Raw genomic sequence first — 23383 nt, 5'->3', positions numbered from 1 at the left:
GCCTCGCATGGCAAGCGATCTTCGTTATCACCTGCTAAGGATGGTTCTCCTCCCCACGGCCAGGCACCGTGTATATGTATCTGAAGCAAAAGCTCTGGAGCTTAGGAGGGAAGCACAACCATGGTCCGCCCTCCGGCTGTATCATGCAGCCTGTCGTTACCTTCGTGTTGATCATTGTCACTGCCGACGCGTTTCAGGGCTTACGCCCCTTCCTCTTGGGCAAACGAAAAACACGCCTGAGACCTGCATCAATGGTTCTCCAACTTTAATCATGCCATCCCCGCCTCCCATGGGCGTGGTTACATCGCACTGTCCTCTGGTGCATTCTGGGGGATGGAGTTCGTGATGCAGGTAAGTCTCCTTATAGTAAGTTCTGGCGTGGTTTTCCAATCAGTTAAAATCTAATTCCTCTAAGTGAGTCACTGTTAGGTGCGAGCAGGCTCAATCTGCATATGGAGCATGGTGCTGACTTGTCTTGAAAAGTTCAAACAACAGCCTCGCATGGCAAGCGATCTTCGTTATCACCTGCTAAGGATGGTTCTCCTCCCCACGGCCAGGCACCGTGTATATGTGTCTGAAGCAAAAGCTCTGAAGCTTAGGAGGGAAGCACAAGCCATGGTCCGCCCTCCGGCTGTATCATGCAGCCTGCCGTTACCTTCGTGTTGATCATTGTCACTGCCGACGCGTTTCAGGGCTTACGCCCCTTCCTCTTGGGCAAACGAAAAACACGCCTGAGACCTGCATCAATGGTTCTCCAACTTTAATCATGCCATCCCCGCCTCCCATGGGCGTGGTTACATCGCACTGTCCTCTGGTGCATTCTGGGGGATGGAGTTCGTGATGCAGGTAAGTCTCCTTATAGTAAGTTCTGGCGTGGTTTTCCAATCAGTTAAAATCTAATTCCTCTAAGTGAGTCACTGTTAGGTGCGAGCAGGCTCAATCTGCATATGGAGGATGGTGCTGACTTGTCTTGAAAAGTTCAAACAACAGCCTCGCATGGCAAGCGATCTTCGTTATCACCTGCTAAGGATGGTTCTCCTCCCCACGGCCAGGCACCGTGTATATGTATCTGAAGCAAAAGCTCTGGAGCTTAGGAGGGAAGCACAAGCCATGGTCCGCCCTCTGGCTGTATCATGCAGCCTGCCGTTACCTTCGTGTTGATCATTGTCACTGATTTTCCTACCCTGAATCCTCCATTTAAATCTGAGCATTGCTACCTCTGGGAAAAGCTGGAGGATTTTTCTTCTTCTTTTTACTAAATTGTAGCAATCTCCTAAAGTGTAAGCAATCTGCAAGGAATTGGGCTTGAATGTTGCATAACAGGTGCTCTCCAGATAGTTATGCTGTTTATTCTTGGTTTCCACAGTGGAGATGGACTCCTTTTGTGCAGCCATTTCCAAGTAATTCAATGTAAAAATCAATCCTTCTTTATGGAGAGAAACTTGGAGGACAGTGACCACCACCACAATGTCTTGACCATCATCAACATCTGTCTGAGGAAAATCCTCCACATCCGCTGGCCAAATACCATCAGCCACAGCAACCAATGGCAGCAGACTTTTCAATTTCCTGCTCATGCCGAAATCCAGAAAAGGCACAGGGGTTGGAAATGGCTACACCCTCTGCAAGCCTGCATCAAACACCACAAGGCAAGTTGTGAAAAAGGTGTGAAAGAATGTAAAGAAAATAGCATTGACAAACTGGAGTCTTGACCTACCAGATTTGGCACAGAAGTGTACTTACTTTTAGGCCTCTGTGCACACGTGAAGAGGTAAATTGCCATCACTCAGAGCAAAAGAGGAAATGGCTGACTTAGGCTGGCTCATTGTCTTATGCTGTATGCTGTGGTGGACAGAGCAAAACAGTAATGACAGCCCGATAGACAAATGGATGAAGGGGGCTGAACCAAAACCCTTCTGTATCTGTATATATGCATGTGTGTTTTATTTCTACTTTTTTCACGTAAGGCTGGCAAGATAACTTTAGTTGTGTCAAGCCAGACCTAAAGTATATTGTGCTTTTCTTGGATGATCTGCATATTGTGCTATTTGAAAATGTCCACAATACATGAGAAACTTTATCTGAAAGAAATTATTCTCAGAAGCTGTCTACACCTGTCTGTGGATATTAAAAGTCTTTCCGTTTTCAGATGAACTTTACATTTATTAAAATAGTTTCATTAAGATAGTGGTATCACAACAGCACCTACCTGGGTGGACTTCATCAGCTTCCTTCCAGGTCTTTCCCTCAATGTTGCGAAGATACTGCGAAGTGGTCCTCGGGAATCTCTGGTAAGACATGCGCATATATTTTTCTCGTATGGTTAGGGCCCGAAAAAGGTCCCGACTGATTTGTTCAAAATCATCAACTGTAACCTGCATAGAAACAAGCCTCTTGAGTGGGGGATAATTGTAGGAAATATTGACATACTTTCACACATGGTCCACCAGACAAGGGATTCATGGAGAATTACTAGGGGAATTCGTGATTCTTTCATACTCTGAATGCCTGTAACACTTCCCATCAGCATGTCGCTGAGGACATTCAGGAACTTGAGTTTGTTCAGACGCTGGTGGTACCTTCAAATGTTAGATGAAATACCTTGGACCTTCTCTTGACTAATAATCTTCCTTCCGATCCAATCTGAAACATCATCCTTTGCCTAGACTGAGTATCCGCTCATCTCATTTTCTATGGCCTTTCCAGTTATCAGGAGTGCCCCGCATCACACCCCTAGTAAAGAGGGGAGAGTTGTCATAAGACTACAGCTTTCACTATTTTCCCTAATATCTGTCTACTCCCCAAACACCACCGGGGGATCACAATTTACTCAAACTCTGTTAAATTCCTGATTTGTCTGGTGGGTTGATTAACCCCTTTCTCCTCCAGCTCCATTGCCTCCACTACTGCAAATATGTTAACATGTGACTCACCGTGGAACTTTGGGAAGAAAGACTGAATGTTAAGCAAGCAGAGAGCCACTGGTGTAACAGCCTTTTGTTGTTTTTTTTACTTCTTTTCAAAATTGAGCTAAACTGCTATGTGTCTTTTCTGTATAGGGCCAGGTCTAAATTCCTCATTTTTCTCATTTAATCTGCCTCCAATCCATCTTGGCATCTATTTTCTCTTGCTAATTCTACTCACTGTCCAATGAGTTTATCTTGGTCTATTATACCTTTCAAACACTTATGAAATGAACTGGCCAACTACTGTTCCTCTAAAACTAAAACACTCTATTGTTTATTGTGTTAAATGAAAAATGGGGTGGCACCTATTCAGATTCAACAGCATACATCTTATCAGCCACCTGGAAATGGTTTCCTCTCTGCTTGTACTGGAAAGACTGACATCTGCAGACTTAGAAATCCATCAAATCAGGCTCTCCAGACAACTTCTGCCTATTGCCTAGTTTTTGAAGCCTTGAGCAAGTCATCTCTAACAAACTATGCCTGATTATTAACACCTCCCTTTCTTCTGTCATGATGCCTGATGACTTCAAAATGGCATTATGAAACCATTAATCGAAAAGCAGGGTACTGAATCGTCAGACTCGTAGAACGTCTGGCCCATTACAATTCTGCTGGACCTCGCTAAATTGATAGAAAAATGTTTTCCACAGTGATTTGCTAGTTACATTGAGTCACATAATTTTCAACATGAGGGTTAGTGGGGTTTTCAGTTAGTCCATAGTACATTATCTGCATTAGTGGCAATGACAGGTGAGCTTCGGGCATGACAGGATGAGTGTGAAATAGCTGGCCTGCTATTGCTCAACTACTGGCCTTGGTCCTGCTTTTGAATTGTCTTGCCTATGCGAATGACGCCTTGCTCTTGCCGACTCTTATTCTCCCAGCTTCATTGGTCAGCTTAAGACAAGTCTTCAAAGCATCCACAACTGGGTGCCTCTAAATGTTCTAAAGTTAAATGGAAATAAAACAGAGGGGCATATTATCAAGGGCATTAATTTATGTGTTAGCGACCTTTTCCGGTTGCTAACGCATGAATTAATTATCGCCCTATTATCAATGCATCGCTAACTCTGGTTAGCGATGCATTTCATGCGTTATTCATCGGGGCGATGAATAACGCTAATGAGATGCAGGGTGTGCGTTCCCACGTCCAACCACATGTAAAATGTGGTTGGAGGTGGGATTGCCTTATTCACAAGGCAGGCCTTGGGAGAAGGAGACCTGCGATAAACGCGTCTATCGCAGGTCTCCCAATGCCTGCTTTTAGTACGTGTTAGGCATTGCTAACATGAGGGGGTGGATCATAAAGCTGAATCCACCCCCCATATTATCAAGGCACACATAGGCGCGTGAAAACTGCGCTTGTTTTCACGCTCTATTGTGACCTATCGACGATTTCACATCGCCTGTTGGCTTTAGCGTTGAGAATACGCTGCTAACAGGCGATGTGAAATCGGCGATAGATTTTTCCACGTTATCAGCGTTGTGCGATATTTTTTGCACAACATTGATAATATGCCCCAGAGTACATTCTGATTGGTGGAGACAATTCTTGCTGGTCTCTTGACCTGTGGCCACTACAACTAGACCCTGTTCTTATACTGATTTTTGCCTCTACTACAAATTTCTCTTTCATTAGGATCTGTCTACTGTACCAATAAACCAATCCAAAAGGTTTTGCCAACAAGCTTTCAGTAGCCTACAATGCTGAAGAATATTATGCTTTTTATTTCCCCAGCAAGGCTTGTTTAAGAAGACGGAGCATGTGTATTAATTCATAAACTACTGCAATTCTATCTATCTGTGTCTTTTTGCATTTTTAATTTCCAGTGTGACCAAATTTTGACTGTGAGACTAGTGTACAAACTGTGTAAATACTACAATATCACTCTTTCCAATGGCTCTGGCCTGGCAAAGAATGTATTTTAAGGCTATATACCTTACAACCAGGCCTTTAATTGAACGGGCACAGCCTGCCTCGTGTGAATGCTGACTCCCTACAGCCAGGATGCAGTTGTCTATCCTATTCCGGATGCTGGAAGTACCCTGTTTCCCACAGGCCCAAACTAAATGCAGAGTCTTTGGTGTTTTGGGGTTCATTCTTCGAGACTCTCTTCCTCTGGAACTAAGTTGCATCTCCAATATTAGGGGCTTAATTAGAAAAGTGGAGGACATCCAGTTGTTTCACCAGGTCACGGAGGAATGTCCATTGCTCCCCGGTGGGAGACTGGATGCCCTTCCTCAAGAACCCTGCATGCATGATGGGAATCACTTTGCAGCATCAATGAAGGCACTAAAGCTTTACAGAGGAGTCATGTTCAATGCACGCACTTGGCAAGGTTTGTGGTTTTTCATAAAGCAGGATTTTGTTACTGAAAAACAAAAAACAACTGGTCCAGGCATGCTGTGACATTTCTCTCGGTGTCTGTGATCTTTTCCTTTGTTTCCAGTATGCCATGCATTCCCTGGCAGTCCAATTGGAAACATGTTGGAATATCTGCCCCCAAATAAGGCACACAATGTGATCTACATTGACTGGAGGTCAACGGTTTCAGCTGGCAGAGCGAGTGACGGCGTTGGCATCTGACACATGCCAGTTCCTGGCTCTAAACAGAGGCAATAGCTATCTTGGCTATTATGACTGATGTCCCATGTTAGAAATTGACCCTTTGCATGGTTGGCCCAATATGTGCTGCCTTGTATTGCTCAGTTTTGAACCTTGCAAACCTGGGTACAGCTGTCCAGCCCCTACTATAAACATTGGCTAACCCCCAACTGGTACATTTAACTTTCCAGTAAGGCCATAGTATATAGGGCAGGAAAATAGACCAATGGCATCGAAAGGTAAATGTCACCTGTGGATTGCAGCACCTATTGTGCAATCCACTAGCCTGGCAAGGAAAATTATGGCTTTTGGCCTACATGTGTAGTCTCTGTGTTGCTTCTTTTAAGCCTGCGTGCAAACGGGTGAAAAAAAACTTTTTGACAGGGAGGAATCTTACCTTTAAACATAAAGTAAGTCACTTCTAAGTAGGCCTTGGCACCAACAGGGTATGGTGCAAAATATTTAAAAGTGCAACTTGTAAGAATTTCATGTTGGCATGTTCCTTTCGTGACTGCAATCCTCACTGAAAAGGAATGTAGCTGATCCTATGAGAAAAACTAAAGAACAATGAAAAAGAATTTTGACTAAGTTTGATTTGGGATAAGTTGCAGAAGTGACTCAACCACTGTTTTTAATATTAATTTAAAAAAATCAAATTCAATTGTGAAGCTGGATTTTCGATACATGTACAGGAAATGTCACTTTTAGAAGGTTAGACTCTGCTTCCTGAAGCTCCAGTAGGCCAATTAGTATTAGCCTTCCAGAAGTTACCAAAGAAGTGCTTTCCCCACAATGATGTGAAAAAACGACACCCAGAGCAGAAACAATGGTTTAGGCTTTTAGGCATTAAGATCTAGGTGGGAGGTATGCGACTCTCCTTAGATAATACTGATATATACTTTTGTTTGATTAGTCAGTGTTTATCATCCCCGATTTGGGCCCACCGGTCCAATGTCATTTGGTGCTTCTACAGGTATTTCTAGTCTTCTGTATTATGTATTCGTCAAGACTATTCTTCCACTTTTCAATAGAATGATTCTGCCAGTTGCGAGTGATATCTTTCTTAGCAATGACTAGACTTTAATCCAGAAAATTACGTATTTTTAATGTCCACGAAAGTCTATTCTTGAAAGTGATTCACACATTTAAAAAAGGGAGATGAACTCTATTGTGTTAGGAATTCATGTGACATCTTTACTGTTTTTTTTATTAACTTTGTTTTGACAATTCTATTTATTTGGTGCACATATTCTATTCCTTACGTTTCAGGTTGGAAATCATTCATTAGGAGAAATCATTATGCATCCAGAATTCTGGCTGAAGCAAATTGTTAAATACTATATTAAGTTTTCAGCCATGCAATTAACATATTTAACACATCTCGAATATTACTTGCATCATGACACAATAATGTGTTAGTCCAGACACTTCAGCCAACATAATGCAATAGACCCTCACCTGGATGATAGGATTCCTTTCATATTGCCTTAGTCCCTACTTTTAAGGCAAGAAACTTTTAGTGGGCATCAACTAATATTGCATTTCATTGAGGAAGATGATATTTACTTTGTGTGGTTAGTGTTACTGTTCTCATGTGGTTGTGTTGGCTTTCAGATGTTTCCATTATATGATTCAAGTCACAATAATCTTAGATTTCTATGCAGTCATTTATTATGTTACCATTGTTGGATAGGAAGCATTATTTTTCACTTTTCTATGTGGGGCTCTTAATCACATATTGGGGAGGCTTTCAAGTTGTCTTTGATGAATCAAGGAAACAGCTTAAATGCATAACCAATATGTGAATTAGAAAGGACTATTCTTTAGTCCAGGGAGTTAAAGCTCCAAGAACACTCTGGCTGTTAATACAGCCAGTCTGGAGTAGACTGGATTATGTCAGTTAAGAGTGGTATGTCCTTGGCTACAATTATGTGACTGCTGTATTTAACCTCAAATTATGACGTGCTACTTAGCTGCAAGTAACAGTAGGAAACAGAAACACCAAAATACAATATTATCACTTTACTTTTTTACATTCTTTATATTTTATTTTGCCAGAATAACTGTAATGTTTGTTACCAATAGTCTGCATATGTTCCATGCTAGCTTGGCTTCCAATAAATCTAGATGTCCAGACATTTTGTGTGTTTTGGCTCAAGGAAAAGCAGAAGAGGAACCCAGTAAAAAAACAATTGTCTCTGGCAGGCTTGTTAGTTCCTAACACAGATTCTTTTCAGGTACCTGATTAGGAGAGTATATGGAACATTTGTCCGTTTTCCCATTTCCAAATGGGAAGTTGGTATATATGCATTGACTGGATGCCACAGGTATTTTACTGGAGTTCACAAAGATTGCCTGGAAATATGACTAGTGATAATAAATAGGTCTGTTCTATGACAACAGGGATGAGACCAAACTCTTAAGTTTATCTCTATAAGAGGAATTACGAAGATATTAGGATAGTTGGAAAAGGGAATGACATGTGACCCTGGTTTCTTCAGAAGCAGTGTTATAATGGTATTTTAGGGTGTTTAAGATCATTCCTATATAGTATGGTGCTGTTCAACATGGTCAACATTGTAGTTCTCACAAGCCCCACTAAAGAAATTCAAAAGCAAGTGGTCAGGTAATAGATGATTCAATTCAGACAGCAGCTAGGTGAGAGACAATCATGAATATTTAAATAGTATAAATTTCTGTTCTGTACAGTACTTGTTACTGCAGTTTTGCAATGCCAGATAAGAGGTTTCCAGATATCAGGCAGAATGCATGTTGAACAGCCGGGGCGGGGTTCTTGAATGTGATTGACTTTATTCCCAAAAAAGGTGGAAATATTTACACTGCTCTGTGTTGGGGAAAAGCACGAATGATAGCACAGTTTTCATGAATCAGACTTTCAACCATTCCAAAAACTTTTCAACAGTTCCATACCACTTTAAACACAGTGGTGATTAATACTTTGGTGCTAACTAAAGTAGCGGGCGGATTTACGTCTGCCCGCTACCATATCTGAAATCGGGACCACCCGACAACAGATATGCATTGCGACCACCACCATGGTGGTCGCAATGCAAATCTTTTGTATTGTGGTGGGTGCTACTGGCTGCAGCACACCCTGCAATACAAAAAGGGGTCACTTGACATATGCCTGCACTACGTGGCAGGCACCATGGGTGCTTGCCACATGGTGCAGGGACATGCTATGGTGCCCCCAGTGCTCACATCAGAGAGCCGGGAAAAGGGGGACCCGCTACGGCCCCCCAATGTCCCTTCCCACTATCCTTCCCATGGTAGGTGAACCACCATAAAAGGATGGTAGAGAGGGACATCATAATCCCTATGGCGGTGCCTGGTAGGCACTGCCACCATTGCAGAGATTGGGAGGCCATCCTCCGCACTGGTGGAGCCCGTCGGATGCATGGGGGTCGGTGTTTCCAACCACCATCACACTGCCCGCCATCCTAATGTGGCGGGTGGTGAAGGTGGTTCTGATGGCAGTAGGACCACCACCACCAGCCTGTGTTGGTGGTCTTGCTGCCATCATAATCAGGCCCTTTGTTAGTACTAAAAAGACTTTTGTTTTTGGACCACAATTTGTTGCAATAGTCATCAAAAAGCAACCTGTTCTATATCACACGTATTGGAAATGGCCCTTTTTGCAGGGTTACCCCATGTTTTGCCTTCCTCCTTTTATTTTTCTGGCCTTTTTGTTGGCTTTTAGGACTCTGGGCACTTTACCACTGCTGACCAGTGCTGAAGTGCATGTGCTCTCTCCTCTAAACATGGTACAATTGGTTTACACCTGTTTTACTTATAAGTCCCTAGTAAAGTGCACTATATGTGCCCAGTGCCTGTAAATTAAATGCTACTAGTAGGCCTGCAGCACTGATTGTGCCACCCACCTAAGTCGCCCTCTACTCATATCTCAGGTCTGCCACTGCAAGGCAAGTGTGTACAGTTTAATGCCACTCCGACTTGGCATTTAAAACTACTTGCCAAGACTTAAACTCCTATGGGCAGGGTGCTGTGTAAGTTAAAAGGCAGGAGATGTACTTTTATTTTTTGCATGTTGTGGCAGTGACAAGCAGCCTATTTTGTTTCTCACTAATACAAGCCTACTCCTCTCGTAGGCTAGCATTGGGAATTCCCTTGTATACTTTCAGAGTGGTAATTCCTGATCAGAAAGGAATAGTTTTGTCATGTTTGGTATGCTTAGAACGGTAATGATAAATTCTCCTTACTGGTGAAGTTGGATTTCACATTACTATTTTTGAAATGGCACTTTTAGAAAGTGGGCGTTTTTCTTGCCTCACAACTTGTCTCCAATACACGTCTGGGCTGGCCAGCATCTACAGTTTGCGCATTCCCTTTAGAGCCACAACACAAGAAGGGTTGGGTGTGACAGAAGACTCATCTGCATTCTGATTGCATTCCTGGTCAGGAAGGGGGAGAGGTGGCTCAAACTTACATCTGAATAGGCTGTTTACTGTCTCCACACAAAGGATTGATTACCCCCCACACATAGTCTCACCGACAGAGCTAAGATGAAAGGGGATGTGTGCACTTCAGAGAGCTGCTTTGAAGTCACCCCCACAAGAAAGAAGAAAGAAAAAAAGAGAACAGAAGAGAAGTAGAAGAGTCTTACGCCGGATGCATAGTCTCCAGTAATCTGAACGCGCTGGAAGTGTGGCACTTTCAGGTAGGAGGGCATGGAACTTTCTGCATCACTGGCTGTCAGAGGCTTTTCTGTTGGTTCACTCTCTGGCGCAGTAACAAGCATGGATTTTAAGAACTCCAAACGCTTTCTCCTAGAATGGAAGAGACCAAGATATTAGTTTTGAGATATTCTGCAGTTATCTTTTCATGAGCCAAATACAGCCATATCTGCACATGAGGGATGGGCATGAACGAAGAGTAAATATTGAAAAACATGGTATACTCCATGAGCACATGCGTCATGGTGCAACTGGAAAATTTGTAACTTTCCTAACGAATCAGGTATGAAGAATATGCCTCATTAACACATAAATAAATACCTAAAATAGTATTTTTCTGCCTCGAGACAAAGTATATAATAGCCCTCTGGTCTAACTTTATGGACTGATGGAAATATTTTCATTTATGTGAATTTTTTACAGCCATATATGTCATTTCTGTCATTATGGCTGTTGTCCAATATGATGTACATATAAACTTTTACCTTAAGTGGTTAAAAATAGATGTGGGATGATTGAGTTTGTTGATTGAGGTTTGAGTGATTGAGCATGAATGTTGTCGGGTGAAAGAGCGAATATTAAAGGGTAAAAAGAGAAAAAAGAAAAAGATACGAAAAAAAGAGGAATTTTGATATATGCTTTTGCCACACTTACTATTATTTTAACTATTTATTATATATTATATTTTTGACACTTCAATGATCCAATAAATTGTAAAAAAAACTAATAATATGATCAAATGTATTTTTTTTAATTCCCGATCCATGCCAGTCTTGGTTGAATCCGTTAAATTGTTGTGAGATATTTCAGTTTTTACATAAGTCATTGGCAGGTGGCTATTTGATCCCCCTTTTGGGTTGGTTTCCTCTTTCCATGTGCGTCGGTTCACCAACTCAAAAAGAACATGTGTGACTTAATAAAACCACAAAGTTGCTACTGATTGATGCCTGTAAGTGAAGATTACATTTGGTTAGAAGCACATAGAATGTATTTTTGTAGCGGCAAAGTAAAAATGCGTATTTTTGGAGCAGATTAGGGAATGTGTGTCTTTCACCAAGGGGGGGTTAGTGAAATAGCAGTTGCACACTGTTCTCTTCAAGGGAAAGCAGAGTGATCTCTTCTATTTAAATAGACTAGTCTAATAGAAAACATCTAATTGAAAGTTGTTACAGTAACGAATTGAAATATATTCAATTAGTCAATTTGGGGCCATTTTTGCAATTAAAAAAAGCATGTGCTTTGTGGGTATAAATTGAACACCCCAGAGTAAATAAATATCTTTTAACTTTTCGTAAGAAGCATTCAGAAAGAGATGATACTAGGACAAGACAGAAAGAAAGGCAAGAAGGTGGATGGATGGACAGACGAACAGACGGATGGATGGATGGATGGATGGAACGAAAAGTAAAGGAAAGAGAGGGGTCAGAGGAAAGAATCAAAGGGAAAAAATTCATTATTATCACATTTTTGCACTTTTTTTTTACAAATAAATGTACATACATTAAATCATTCAAATCATAAGACTTACACAAGAGGCTAAAAGAAATTTCAGAAATTTTACATATAAAATAACAGTAAACCAGCAAATGAAAATCCTTTTTGACTAAGCAGTTCTTCTCGCTCATAGTCATCACAAATCAAGCATTCTATACAGAATGCATTAATATTAACACACTTCATATGCATAGGACAATAAAGCTGTACCCCGCCAATGCCTGTTTCACAAACTGCTCTATTTTTGGGATATGCCTTTCTAAAATATCTTCACCCTTTAGGTGACAGGATGTATGAAGACCGTGTGCCATGTTCTTCTATGAAAGGCTTGCTATTAGGACGTTCAAACAAGTTTAATTTCTTTTATTTGTTGAGCATTTTATTTTCAGCTATTTCTGAGCCAGTTATTGAAGTATCTCTTAAGCATGAATATATGATTGAATCTTGAAGACATAAATCAAAGTGTGTAGATTATTTTTCTAACAAATAGGCTCATTCTTTTGATTTTCACAAACCAAACACAAATCCCTGAGAAAGTTGTCCTTTATGCCTCGGAGTCTGGCAATACCAAATACACACATGAATTTATGGGTGTTACTGTCTGCTTTCATGCAAAGGTGGTGTATCTCTAAAGTGTAGCAGGATCCCTGGATACGATGCTCTGTGTGATGACAGGTATCAGCCTTAGGGTCCGATTCTGATGTCATTTGGAAGGCCTCCAAATCGGATTTGGCTTTCCTTGATCCGCTTCTTAGCCCTTGTTTACGACCGAATCGTACACAGGTCGGAATGACCAAGTAAGATGCGAAAATCGCATACGCGCCGACCAAATCGTTTCCAGGCCCCGAACCTGTCCTGATTCGGACAGCTGCTTCCCATCGGTCTCAGCTAGACAAAATGACTGTCGGAATCGTTCTTCAGGGGGGGGGGTGGAGCAGGCCCCCATCACTGGAGGCCATCCAAATCTGTCACAGGGTGTGCCCATGGGTCCCTCCGATCCAGGCATGCACAATGTGGCAGGCACCATGGGGTGCCCACCACTGGGTGTACGCTTCACCCCACCCCTTTTTGCTATAGGAGCCTGTGTACGCATCTGCACACAGGCTCCCATAGAATTCAATAGGAGTCCGAGCGAACCGAGACTGAAGTTGTTCCCAAGTGAGTTCTATTCTTTTAATAATTATTCTATTAGACTTATTAGGTGCTTGGAAGTGTAAACTAGATGGTATATAATTTAAATGGGTAATCAAAAAAAGTTAGAATAATTAACTGGCTGCCCTCTCATAGATTAATGGATGGATATATTGATTATAGTCATGATAGATGTTGCTCTCTTCTTTTTAGCTTGGATATGTATTATTAACAAGACGTCATGAGATTCTTGGCTTTCAAGATTTCACATTCGTAGATTGCTTTGCTGATCTTTGTAATCTGATTCACAAGTGAGTGCTACTTATATGAATATTTTCTTTAATACACCCTTAGTGGGTTGATGAGCTATTGTTTCCAACCGTCATAATCACCTTCAGTACTGCTGTACTTCAAATCATAGGAAGTACCTCATTGACTACTTTTTCAGGTATTATAAATGGGACGTAGAATACCTTATATATTTGTGGATTCTAAATCTTTTTTTGATCTGGTTGTCAACGTTTTTCTCCTTTGATACTTCTATATACAGATCATGTCTGAACTGAGAGCATTTGTAATAACAATGAGGATTATATGTTGTGAAACTTGTCTGATGATTCTTTGGATTATATGTAGGCTGCTTTTCCATATGAAAAACACAATACCATAACCTATTGGAAACAAATGTTAAGAATGGATATAGGCAGGGAGCATCTTATTACAGGATAATAATTCCAGTGTTGAGAGAAATTGTCATCATTAGAGATAGAATTGCCTCATGTCCTTTTTATCATGTTTATGTCTATCTGGCCTTTCTTATTGTACATTGTATAATATAGGTCTTTTTCGAAAAACCTTGCGTAAATTTATATATATAATTTTTGGATAGTTTCTATAATGTTTTTTCCTAACTGTTTTACACCCCTGATGAAGTCCATCTATTGTACGAAACGCGTTGGGTGGGCTTTATACTTCTGATTGGAAATTAAAATAAAGATTATATGAAGAAAAGAAATTTCAAGACTCCCTGCACTTTAATTTTGTTTCAAATCGCATGAATTTGATATTGTTTATAATCTATATATGTACTATATTTGATTATATGCTCCTTTTCGTTATTTCTTTGTTCTTTTATTTGTTGAGCATTTTATTTTCAGCTATTTTTGAGCTAGTTATTGAAGTATCTCTTAAGCATCAATATATGATTGAATCTTGAAGACATAAATCAAAGTGTGTAGATTATTTTTCTAACAAATAGGCTCATTCTTTTGATTTTCACAAACCAAACACAAATCCCGGAGAAAATTGTCCTTTATGCCTCGGAGTCTGGCAATACCAAATATACACAGGCGTTTATGGGTGTTACTGTCTGCTTTCATGCAATGGTGGCATAACTCTAAAGTATAGCAGGATACCTGGATACAATGCTCTGTTTGTTTGATGACAGGTATCAGCCTTAGGGCCCGATTCTTATGTTGTTCGGAAGAACACCAAATCGGATTTGGCTTTCCTTGATTCGATTCGTAGCCCTTGTTTACGACCAAATCATACACAGGTCCTAACGACCAAGAAAAAAGCGAAAATCACGTACGCGCTGACCAAATTGTTTCCAGGCCACGCACCTGTCCTATCAACTTGTTCGTAGCCAAATCGTACTACACTATGGAGACGAATTTCAACTGAGTGAGTATGATGCACGGTTCGGACAGCCCCTTCACCTCAGTCTCAGCAAGACGAAATGACTGTCTGAATTGTTTTTCGGGGGCTTTAGCAGGCCCCCCTTCACCAAGGGCCCTCCAAATGTGTCACTGGGGTGTGTCCATGGGTCCCCACAATCCAGGCATGCCCAGTGTGGTGGGCACCATGGGGTGCCCACTACTGGGTGTACGCTTTACCTCAGCCACCTCTCTTTACTATAGGAGCCTGGATACGCGTCTGCACAGATGCTCCCATAGAGCTCAATGGGAGTCCGAGCGAACCGAGTCCGAAGCATACGGCTGCTTCGTACTCACTCGTTCAGACTACCGGAGCACTTTACGTTCGGAAAGCTCTCCGGATCCGAGTCGTTGGAGGGTTTTCCTAGCGAGATCGGAATCGGGCCCTTAGTCGTAACTAGAAAAAGGTTTGGGTAAGTGCGGATGTGGAGATCGCCACATGTGGAGACCACCTAGCAATGGATTGAATTCACCACTTCTGTACTTCTTGACAAATATCTCCACCTAGATTTTGACCTAAATGTCTATTCCCCCTCAAATGAGGGGTTGGAGAGTGTTTGCACCTAAATAACGAAAGTAAAATGACTGTTAGTTACTTTCCAGCTATTTTTCATTGGGTTGGAGATTTCCTAACAAAAAATAATAAGGAAAAATAATGAAGTTAAAAATATTACTGGGTTTAAAAAGAAAAAATAAATTAACATATAATAAACATTTAAGTTTAAAAACTCTACAATTGAAAATATTTTAAAAGTAAATGCAATACAAAATTATATTTAGATTTATTTGATATTTCTTCTGATATGGTATTTGTGTTCTCCCCTGCTTCCACTGATTTCTTCTAATTTCCTCAAACCACCTATGTTTATAGTTATTCTCCATTGTGGACCCACCCCTTCTTGTCCCTCCCATATTTACTACTAATACCTACACCTAATTGTGAGGGATCTCGGCACCCACAGTGGAGTTCTTCATACATAAAAGTTACGAATGCTGGAAATTTCCAGCCAGAGGTTTGAAAACTGTATTTTCGGTTTATGTAGAGCAGCAGTGCTTTACATGCTCCAGAATTATGTTTGTGAATAAGGCCCTTTTTATTATTTCAATGCACAGTAACAATCAATTAGAGTGTGACAAACATTCCCGCTGTTAGCCTTATTCCCTAGATTTTCGTGATTTAGAGTATGGGAATTCTAGAATAAATATAGATTTCCAATGTGTGTAGTAGGGATGCTATGGCTGTTTTCAGATTGTCTGCAAACTTTTCCAATAGGTTAATTTCTTTTCAGGATATCTCACATACAAGCTTGGGTTCTCATTCCGTTGGCATAGCAGGAATGTTTGTGTTTTTAATGAGTGTGGGGAGAAAACAGGTACTACATCAAAATACAGTGCCTATTTAAGGACTAAGGGCATGATTTAGAGTTTGGCAGGTGGGTTATTGCCAATGGCATAGCTAGACCTTTTGCCCCCCACAGTGGTCCCTGTGTTTGCCACCCTGTGAAGGCTGCAGGTAGGAGTGAGGGGGGGCTGGCAATCATGAGTTTGCCAACTGCGATGGACGCATAAAAAAGCGGGGATGGCCAAAACTTATGCTGCCCAGGGTGAACCACCCCCTCACTCCCCCTTGCTATGCCACTGGTTACTGCATCATAATGGTGACGAATATCCCATCTGCCTTATTACAAATGCCTTATATCTCATGGCACTTGTAGTAAGGCGTACAGGTTATATGTCCCATTATGGCAAAGTAACCCATTCATCAAACTCTGAATCAGGCCCCCAGTCTGACAAAATACTGTCTTGGGACTGGAGAGCCAAGAGATGAGGACAGAATGTGAAATGACTGTGAACAGTCCCAGTTATCTCACTTCCTGTTCCAATTTCCACTACTTGGATTTGTGGAGTACAGCAAAAAGAAATGTTGTGGGAGCTGACTAGACCATCCAATTGGCTCTCTACCTCACGTACAGCCAGCCTCAGAATAAAAGAAACAGACAGATCAGGCATTTGAAACTTCTTTTCCCACCACACAGCTCATCCCCATTGAGGAAGAAGCTATGTTTCTTTTCAAATCTGTAACTGCCTGCATCTCCTTGTTAGGCTTCAATCACAGACAGCTGGCAAAGATGTTGTTTCCAACACATGACATACTTAAAGTGATATTTGGGTTTGGCACTTGCTCATGATTGGAAGGCTGTATTGTCTACCTCGTATGCTTTTAATTTGATAGTGTTCCTCCCAGGAGCATTTCCGCCTCACCATATTCTGATTGGATGAGTTATATCCTTCAACTGCTGACTTCAGCATTAACTAGGATGACACATGCATTCTTGATCTCTAAATCCGCTTGTTTCTTTGTCCCCAGGGCACTCCATTTTCAGTCAGTTGCCCCGCTCCCCTGTTCTCCCCTTCCCACTCCTTGTCCTGTTTTCCATTGCAATTTTTATTATTATTATTATTATTAGTAGTAGTAGTAGTAGTAGTAGTAGTAGTAGTATTATATTACTTGTTATTTTACCAGGGCCTGGCAGCTGCAATGTACCTCGAAGCTGCTCGCTTATTTTTTTTGCACTCGGGTGCGTTTTGTTTTACATTTTACATTTAATTTAATGTTCTAACATGGCAATACGCCATGGTAGAATGGTAAATTAGAAAAGTCTTCCACACAAGCACAGATATGCATCAAGATGGGCACTCGTACAGGAATCAAAATGCACACACATGGATGTGTCACAATACACAAAAGTGCATGTGGCATGATGCATGCGTACGCATTCGTGATAATCTTAGGATGGGATATCCTTAATAGAAAACCCACTTCAAAATTGCCAGTAAACCATACATAGCCAATAATAAAGCAATGGCAAAGCCAATAGATACTCTTTCCAGAGCCGAGACTTATTGGCTTTGTCAATTAGATCTTACTATATACAAATTAGAAGTACAAGAAAACTTCTCTTCTACAGGCCCTAATGACAGCAAAAAAAAAAATATATATATATATATATATCTTTTCAGGATATGTATGTTGTCTCGGTCTCAGCATCTGCTCAAATATATTTAGATTTACTAAGATTAGTAACTTATCAATAGTATAAAAATAATCGCCTTGAACAAAACTATCAATTGAACAGACATTATGGTTACAACCTGATACTAGAAACTACAGAAATTCACAGTTAAGGAGAACTGTGATATCATGAGTAATCCACTGCTCACACTCTCATCTATGAGAATACACACGAAATCAAAAACGACAACTTTAGGGCGTATTCACAAACTGTATTTTGTAGTATGTGAAGTACTTCTACAGTAATCCCACCGTCTAAAAAATGCTATTCACTCACCCAGGGGTGTTGTGCGCCTCTGTTTTAGCAGCTGCAGCGGAGTCGATTCCTTGATGAGCCTCTTCTGTCTGGAACTCGGCAGACAAAGGCTCAGAAATAACGGGAAAGGGTGGTTGGGTGAGTGAGTAAAAGGCTGGATGGATGGGTGAGTGAAAGTGTGGATGGGTAGATGGATGAATGAGTGAAAGGATGGCTATAAGGATGGATGTGTGCAAGAATGGATGAATGAGTTAAACAGAGAGGGTATGATGGAAGGATAAAAGGGGTGATGGATAGATGAATAAGTGAAAAAATGGATGGTGAATTTAAGGGAAGGTTGGTGGTTGGATGGATCAAAGCGTGGATGGATGGACAAGTGAATGGGTGGCTCGATAATGAGAGAACGTACGGATGCTTAAGTGGAAGGGTGGATAGGTGGAGTGAAAGAGTGGATGAATGGAGGGAGGGTAAATGGATGGATGAGTGAAAGGGTGTATGCATGGATGATGACAGAAAGGATGGATGGATTGATGAGTGAAAAGATGGATGAGTGAAAGGGAGGAGGGATAGATGATTGGATAAAAGGGTGGATGAATCGATGGATGAGTGAAAAAATAGATGGATCAGTGAAAGGGTGTGTGACGGTTGGAGGGATGAAAGGGTGGATGGATGGATGACTGAAAGGGTGGATGGATGAGAGAAAGGATGGTGAGTGAAAGAATGGGTGGATGATTTAAAGAGAGGGTGGATGGATAGGTGAGTGGAAGAGTGAAAGGATGAGTGAAAGGGAGTGTGAATGGATAAACAGATGAGTAAACGCATGGATGGATGAGCATAAGGGTAAATGGATGGATTAGGAGAGAAAGATGGATGGATGGATAAGTGAAAGGATGAATAGATGAGAGAAAGCAATGATGAGGGGAAGAATGTATGAATGAATGAGTGAAAGGGAGGATGGATCGATAGATGGATGGATTAAATGAATAGGTTTGTAGATAGGTTTGAGAATGGATGGGTGGACAGATGGAATGGTGAAAGACTGACTGATGGATGAAAGATTAAATGGATGACAGAATGTTAACATAAAATGATGGAGATCAGCAGGTGGATGAAAGGATGGCAGGATGAATGGATAGATGCTTGAATGGATGAGACAAGAGAGCTCTTCTGGGGAGGTCTGTAATGACTTGATTTTTTCCCCTGGTGCCGTAAAAGCTTTGGTACGAAGTGGGGTGTATTTTCATTTTCTCTGTACTCCTGTGCACTAACCTACACATATAGACCTCAGCCTTCGCCACTCCTATGTTTTCCCTGTGGATGTCTTTGCCACATGTGCAGAGTTCTCAGTACACATGTGTATACATTTTAGCAGTAAATGTGGGAGAGACAGGGAAGAGTGGGGGGGAAATGAGGAATATTTACATCTAAATGGAAGGGTCATAGAGAGGTGTGCAAACACCCACCGGCAAAAAAGTAAGCCCATTGCTATTCACAAGCTACAGTTCTAAGGTTGCTACTGCCAAAAGCTCCCAAACAGTAGTAAAGTTATGCCAGCCCAGCTGTAACACTGGTTGAAAAAGACACGCTCATGAAAGATGCAAATTGGTGCACATTATTTCAGGTGCAGGTATCCAGTATATGAGTACGTTGGAATTTCGCAAAAAAAGCCTTGATCATAGGTTGATTTTTAAGGAAATGTGTTGGGCTCAGATCCTGAATACTTGTACCTGAAATAATTGCACCAATTTCCATCTTTTGTGAGTGCGTCTTTTCCTGCCAGCGTTACAATGCAGAGGAGCTGGACTTTATATTACAGACACCCACAGCACCGCTTAGGCTCCCGGAAGTCTGTACGTGGGACAATGTGCTAGATTGAATAAGTATATATTTTAAATGTAAAACGAAATGAAACTTTTAAACTTTCTGTTAAATAATAAAAATCATTAAAATTAACTCTATACATACATTTAGTAAATTGTTATTTATATTAAATACATAAAAATACTCAAACTGGAATTTCTTTATGTTTAAATATATACTTATAAGCGAAATATATTTTAAGTAATTTAATGTGTTGTAACATTCTATTTTATTATTGTAGGTTTTAAGTGAATATTTAAAATTATTTTACAATAACATTTTAGGTTACAATGTTTTAATATTTCTTTTTAAACTTGACTAGCCGTTTCTAATTTCCCTATACTTTCAGATTGGTCTCCACTTAAGTGTGAAAAGTTACAAGTAGTCATTTTACACTCATAAATCATAGTGTTGGAGGCTCCACAGTGGGTGGAGATATGCAAGTCTGCACATAGGAGTAACTTTACACTCGGAAATTGTAAGTGCCCAGTAACATGACATAAAATGTCAATAATTACCAAAACAGCAGTCTGGCCCCTATGGTCTTGGCCTTCGCAACGCGCATGCGTTGCAAAGGAAAAAGACCTTTTCCGATCACTAAGGCTTTTCAGCCAAGCACGTGCACGCGTTCCATTGCCTTCAATGGCAAGGCGTGCCCGTCAGGAGATCCACTCGCGGGAGCGTGCGGCCCATCTGGTCACAATTATCGCTCCCGCGAGTGAATGGCGCCCGCCCCCCTCCTGTAACCCCCCCCATCCGCCGCGCGAGACGCCAACAAATGTTCTTGTGGGTGCACTACAGCAGGAAGTGTTCCGGCAATTGCTGAGCTAGTTGTTTCCATGGTATTTGCAGGAACTACGATGTGTTTAATTTTTACTTTCATTTCTTATTTTGCCCAATACTTAACTTAAGCGCTCCCACACTACTGTTTACTGGCTTAGAATAATTGTAAATTCCCCAGGAGATTTCCAGTTGAGCTTCACCACGTGATCACAACTTCCGCACATATGGTAGTCCGAGCATCCACGCGCTCGCAGCTCTCCCTGCACAAGAGGCGCGTTTCCAGCACTCGGTAAGCTTGATTGTTTTCAGGAACCTGGAGCTTCACCACCACATGATGGCAGTCTGCCACCATGTAAAATCAGTAGGTGATATTTTCCTTTAATTTATATTTTCCAGTATACACTGAGCCTCGACGGTGTCTGAAAGGCGTCAGGGTAAGTTCTGTACCCTTGTTGTTTTCGAACAACGCGTCTGAGCCCGCGGGGGGGTTGGAAGAGATTGTATGGGGGTCCTATACCAATAGTTGTTTTATTGACCCAATTTTTCTTGCTTTTGTTATAGTCGCCCATTGCTTGGGTCGTCCTCCCCAGAGATGAAGCACCTCACCATACACTGATCCTGTATGGTGTTACTTTTGTACTGGGGGAGTTTCCTCCCACACATATGCCTGTTTTGGCTTGAGGTTTATTATTGAATCGTGCCCCAATTATGTATTCATGCACCTTCCTTCCGGAGCCATCACTATGAACCATGATAGTAATAACTTTATTGCATGATTAGTTAAAACCTTCGCAAACAAGTAAAACATAAATTCACAAAAAGTAGCTTCACCATTAAATAATGCTAAAAGATTACAAATGTGTTGTAATTCTATAAAATTGCAGAGCAATAAAAACTAATAGATGAGACAGTTCATCATAAGACTTGTTCTCGTGGATAGTAGCACCCCGTGAAGAAATGTTTATGGAGAATATAAAGGTCGATGAACTCGGAGCTGGCCCATGCTGACTGCTGACAGCTTAGCGACCAAGGAAGTATTCGTGGATCTAATCAAAGCCCTAATGGTCGGCGCTGTTATGCTTGTCTCATAAACCAGCTGGCATAGTATGAAGACCGGTAACTTGTGGACCTTCCAGACTTAACTTTGCGTTTGCTTCCCTCATAAACCGAAAAAGGCTGCAAGCAAGGCGGATATTACTGCCCTCAAAACATGCCTTTACCGCCTCCCTGCATGATCGAACCTGACTTGCAATCAGGAGCTGTTTTAGAAACTGTCTCCTTTCCGCTCCCAAGCCATTGCAGATGCATAGTAGATGTATTACGCCTTCATTTTGATCCCCGCACAGTCTGCAGCAGTTAGAGGTGTCTGTTCGTTTCCACGGAGGAAGGTGGGGCTTTGCTGGTAGGATTTCCAGCCTCAGATGTAGGAACCGTTCTTTTGTAATTCTTGAAAAACCTGTTTCTAAGTATAATTGGGGCTTTGTTGACATGTAGCTCTGGATTACAAACCAGCCGTGGGCCCTCCTGCTGAGGGCAGCTTTATCTTCTGCGAGAGATACAATCTTTACTGATTTGTTTACCAGGACCTTGAAACTTTTCTGGGATGAGCAGGAGTCCCATAGGTCCTGTAGAGCTAGCAGCTTGATTGCTGAATGAAGGTAACTCATCGCTGGACTATCATTTCTCCTTGTGATTTCCGACCACAGGTGTGAGTTCAATGTGCCCGGCTCGGCCCCCTTTATTTTAAACCAGCACTTGGCGTAGGCTCCTTTCCGTGAGATTTGCTGCTTTTGCAGTCCGAACTCTAATCTTATTTGGGCTGGTGAGGTGAATTGCGGAATATTGAATATTATTCTTAGGGCCTTGGCGACCACTGTGTCCAAAGTAGCCTCCTCTCTTCCTCTCATTGCTTCACTTCCATAAGTGATGGAGGGTAGCAGCCGCGTTCGAAGCACTTCTAGCAAAGGGAGAATGCTAGTGCCGGTTATTTTTTGCTTGATGTTTTTTAAAGCAACTGCCAGTGCGGTCCCTCTGCCTTTGATGGATGCTTTCTGTTTGGAAAATGAGCCATTTCTCTCAAATATGATTCCCAAATACTTGTACTCCTCTGTTGGCACCAGCAGCCGGTTATTCATTGACCATCGCGGGTAGGGTTTGTTGAATCCTTGATTTCATACCATTACTTTAGATTTTTCCAGGTTTATGGTCAGCCCATTTTTATCAGCGAAGGTACTTGTGGTGTTTATCAGATGCTGGAGGCCAATAGGGGTACGGCTGAGTAGCAGATCATCTGCGTACAAGAGGTTTGATGGAGTTAGGCCCCCCAGGTTCGGGCGTGATGATTGCACTTGTCCAACTCGGTGGAGAGGTCTGAGACAAAAAGGTTGAACAGGGTTGGGGCCAGGACGCAGCCCTGCTTCAGCCCTTTAGTAGTTGGTATTCTCCTAGACAGGGTGTCTCCCGCTCCGACTTTAATCTGGACCCACGTTTCGGAGTGAAGCAAAATTAGCTGGTTTAGAAGGTTTGTGGGAATTCCCCACCTTGCAATTTTGGCCCAGAGTATCCCCCTATCGACGCTGTCAAAAGCTGCTTTACAGTCAATAAAGCAGACGAATAGCGGTTTGTTGATATTTTTGGAGGCGTCAGTCAAAAGAGAAAGGGCAAGAATATTTGTTGTAGTCCCCAGACCTTCCTGAAAGCCAGTTTGATTGATGGGAATTAGGGTTTTTTCCTGAACCCAAACTGTAAGTTCATTTAGTAAGAGCCCTGCATAGAATTTGGC

At 41.6% G+C, this 23383-nt stretch overlaps 1 protein-coding gene across 1 annotated transcript in view; it reads right to left on the bottom strand.

Moving 5' to 3' along the window:
• LOC144755449 (AMP deaminase 1-like) overlaps window positions 1-23383 on the bottom strand; it is a 378874-nt gene that overhangs the window by 306992 nt on the left and 48499 nt on the right. Inside the window, exons 3-4 of the mRNA XM_078644387.1 lie at window positions 10220-10382; window positions 2210-2375 (exon numbers count right to left, since the gene is read on the bottom strand). Of these exons, the coding sequence (XP_078500513.1) occupies window positions 2210-2375; window positions 10220-10382 (329 nt within the window). The remainder of the gene's footprint in view (window positions 1-2209; window positions 2376-10219; window positions 10383-23383) is intronic.

Source organism: Lissotriton helveticus, chromosome 5_1 (assembly GCF_964261635.1).
Source record: "Lissotriton helveticus chromosome 5_1, aLisHel1.1, whole genome shotgun sequence".
NCBI classification, from domain to species: Eukaryota; Metazoa; Chordata; class Amphibia; order Caudata; family Salamandridae; genus Lissotriton; species Lissotriton helveticus.
Note: the sequence above shows the minus strand (reverse complement) of the source record. Positions and strands in the feature narration are given on the sequence as shown.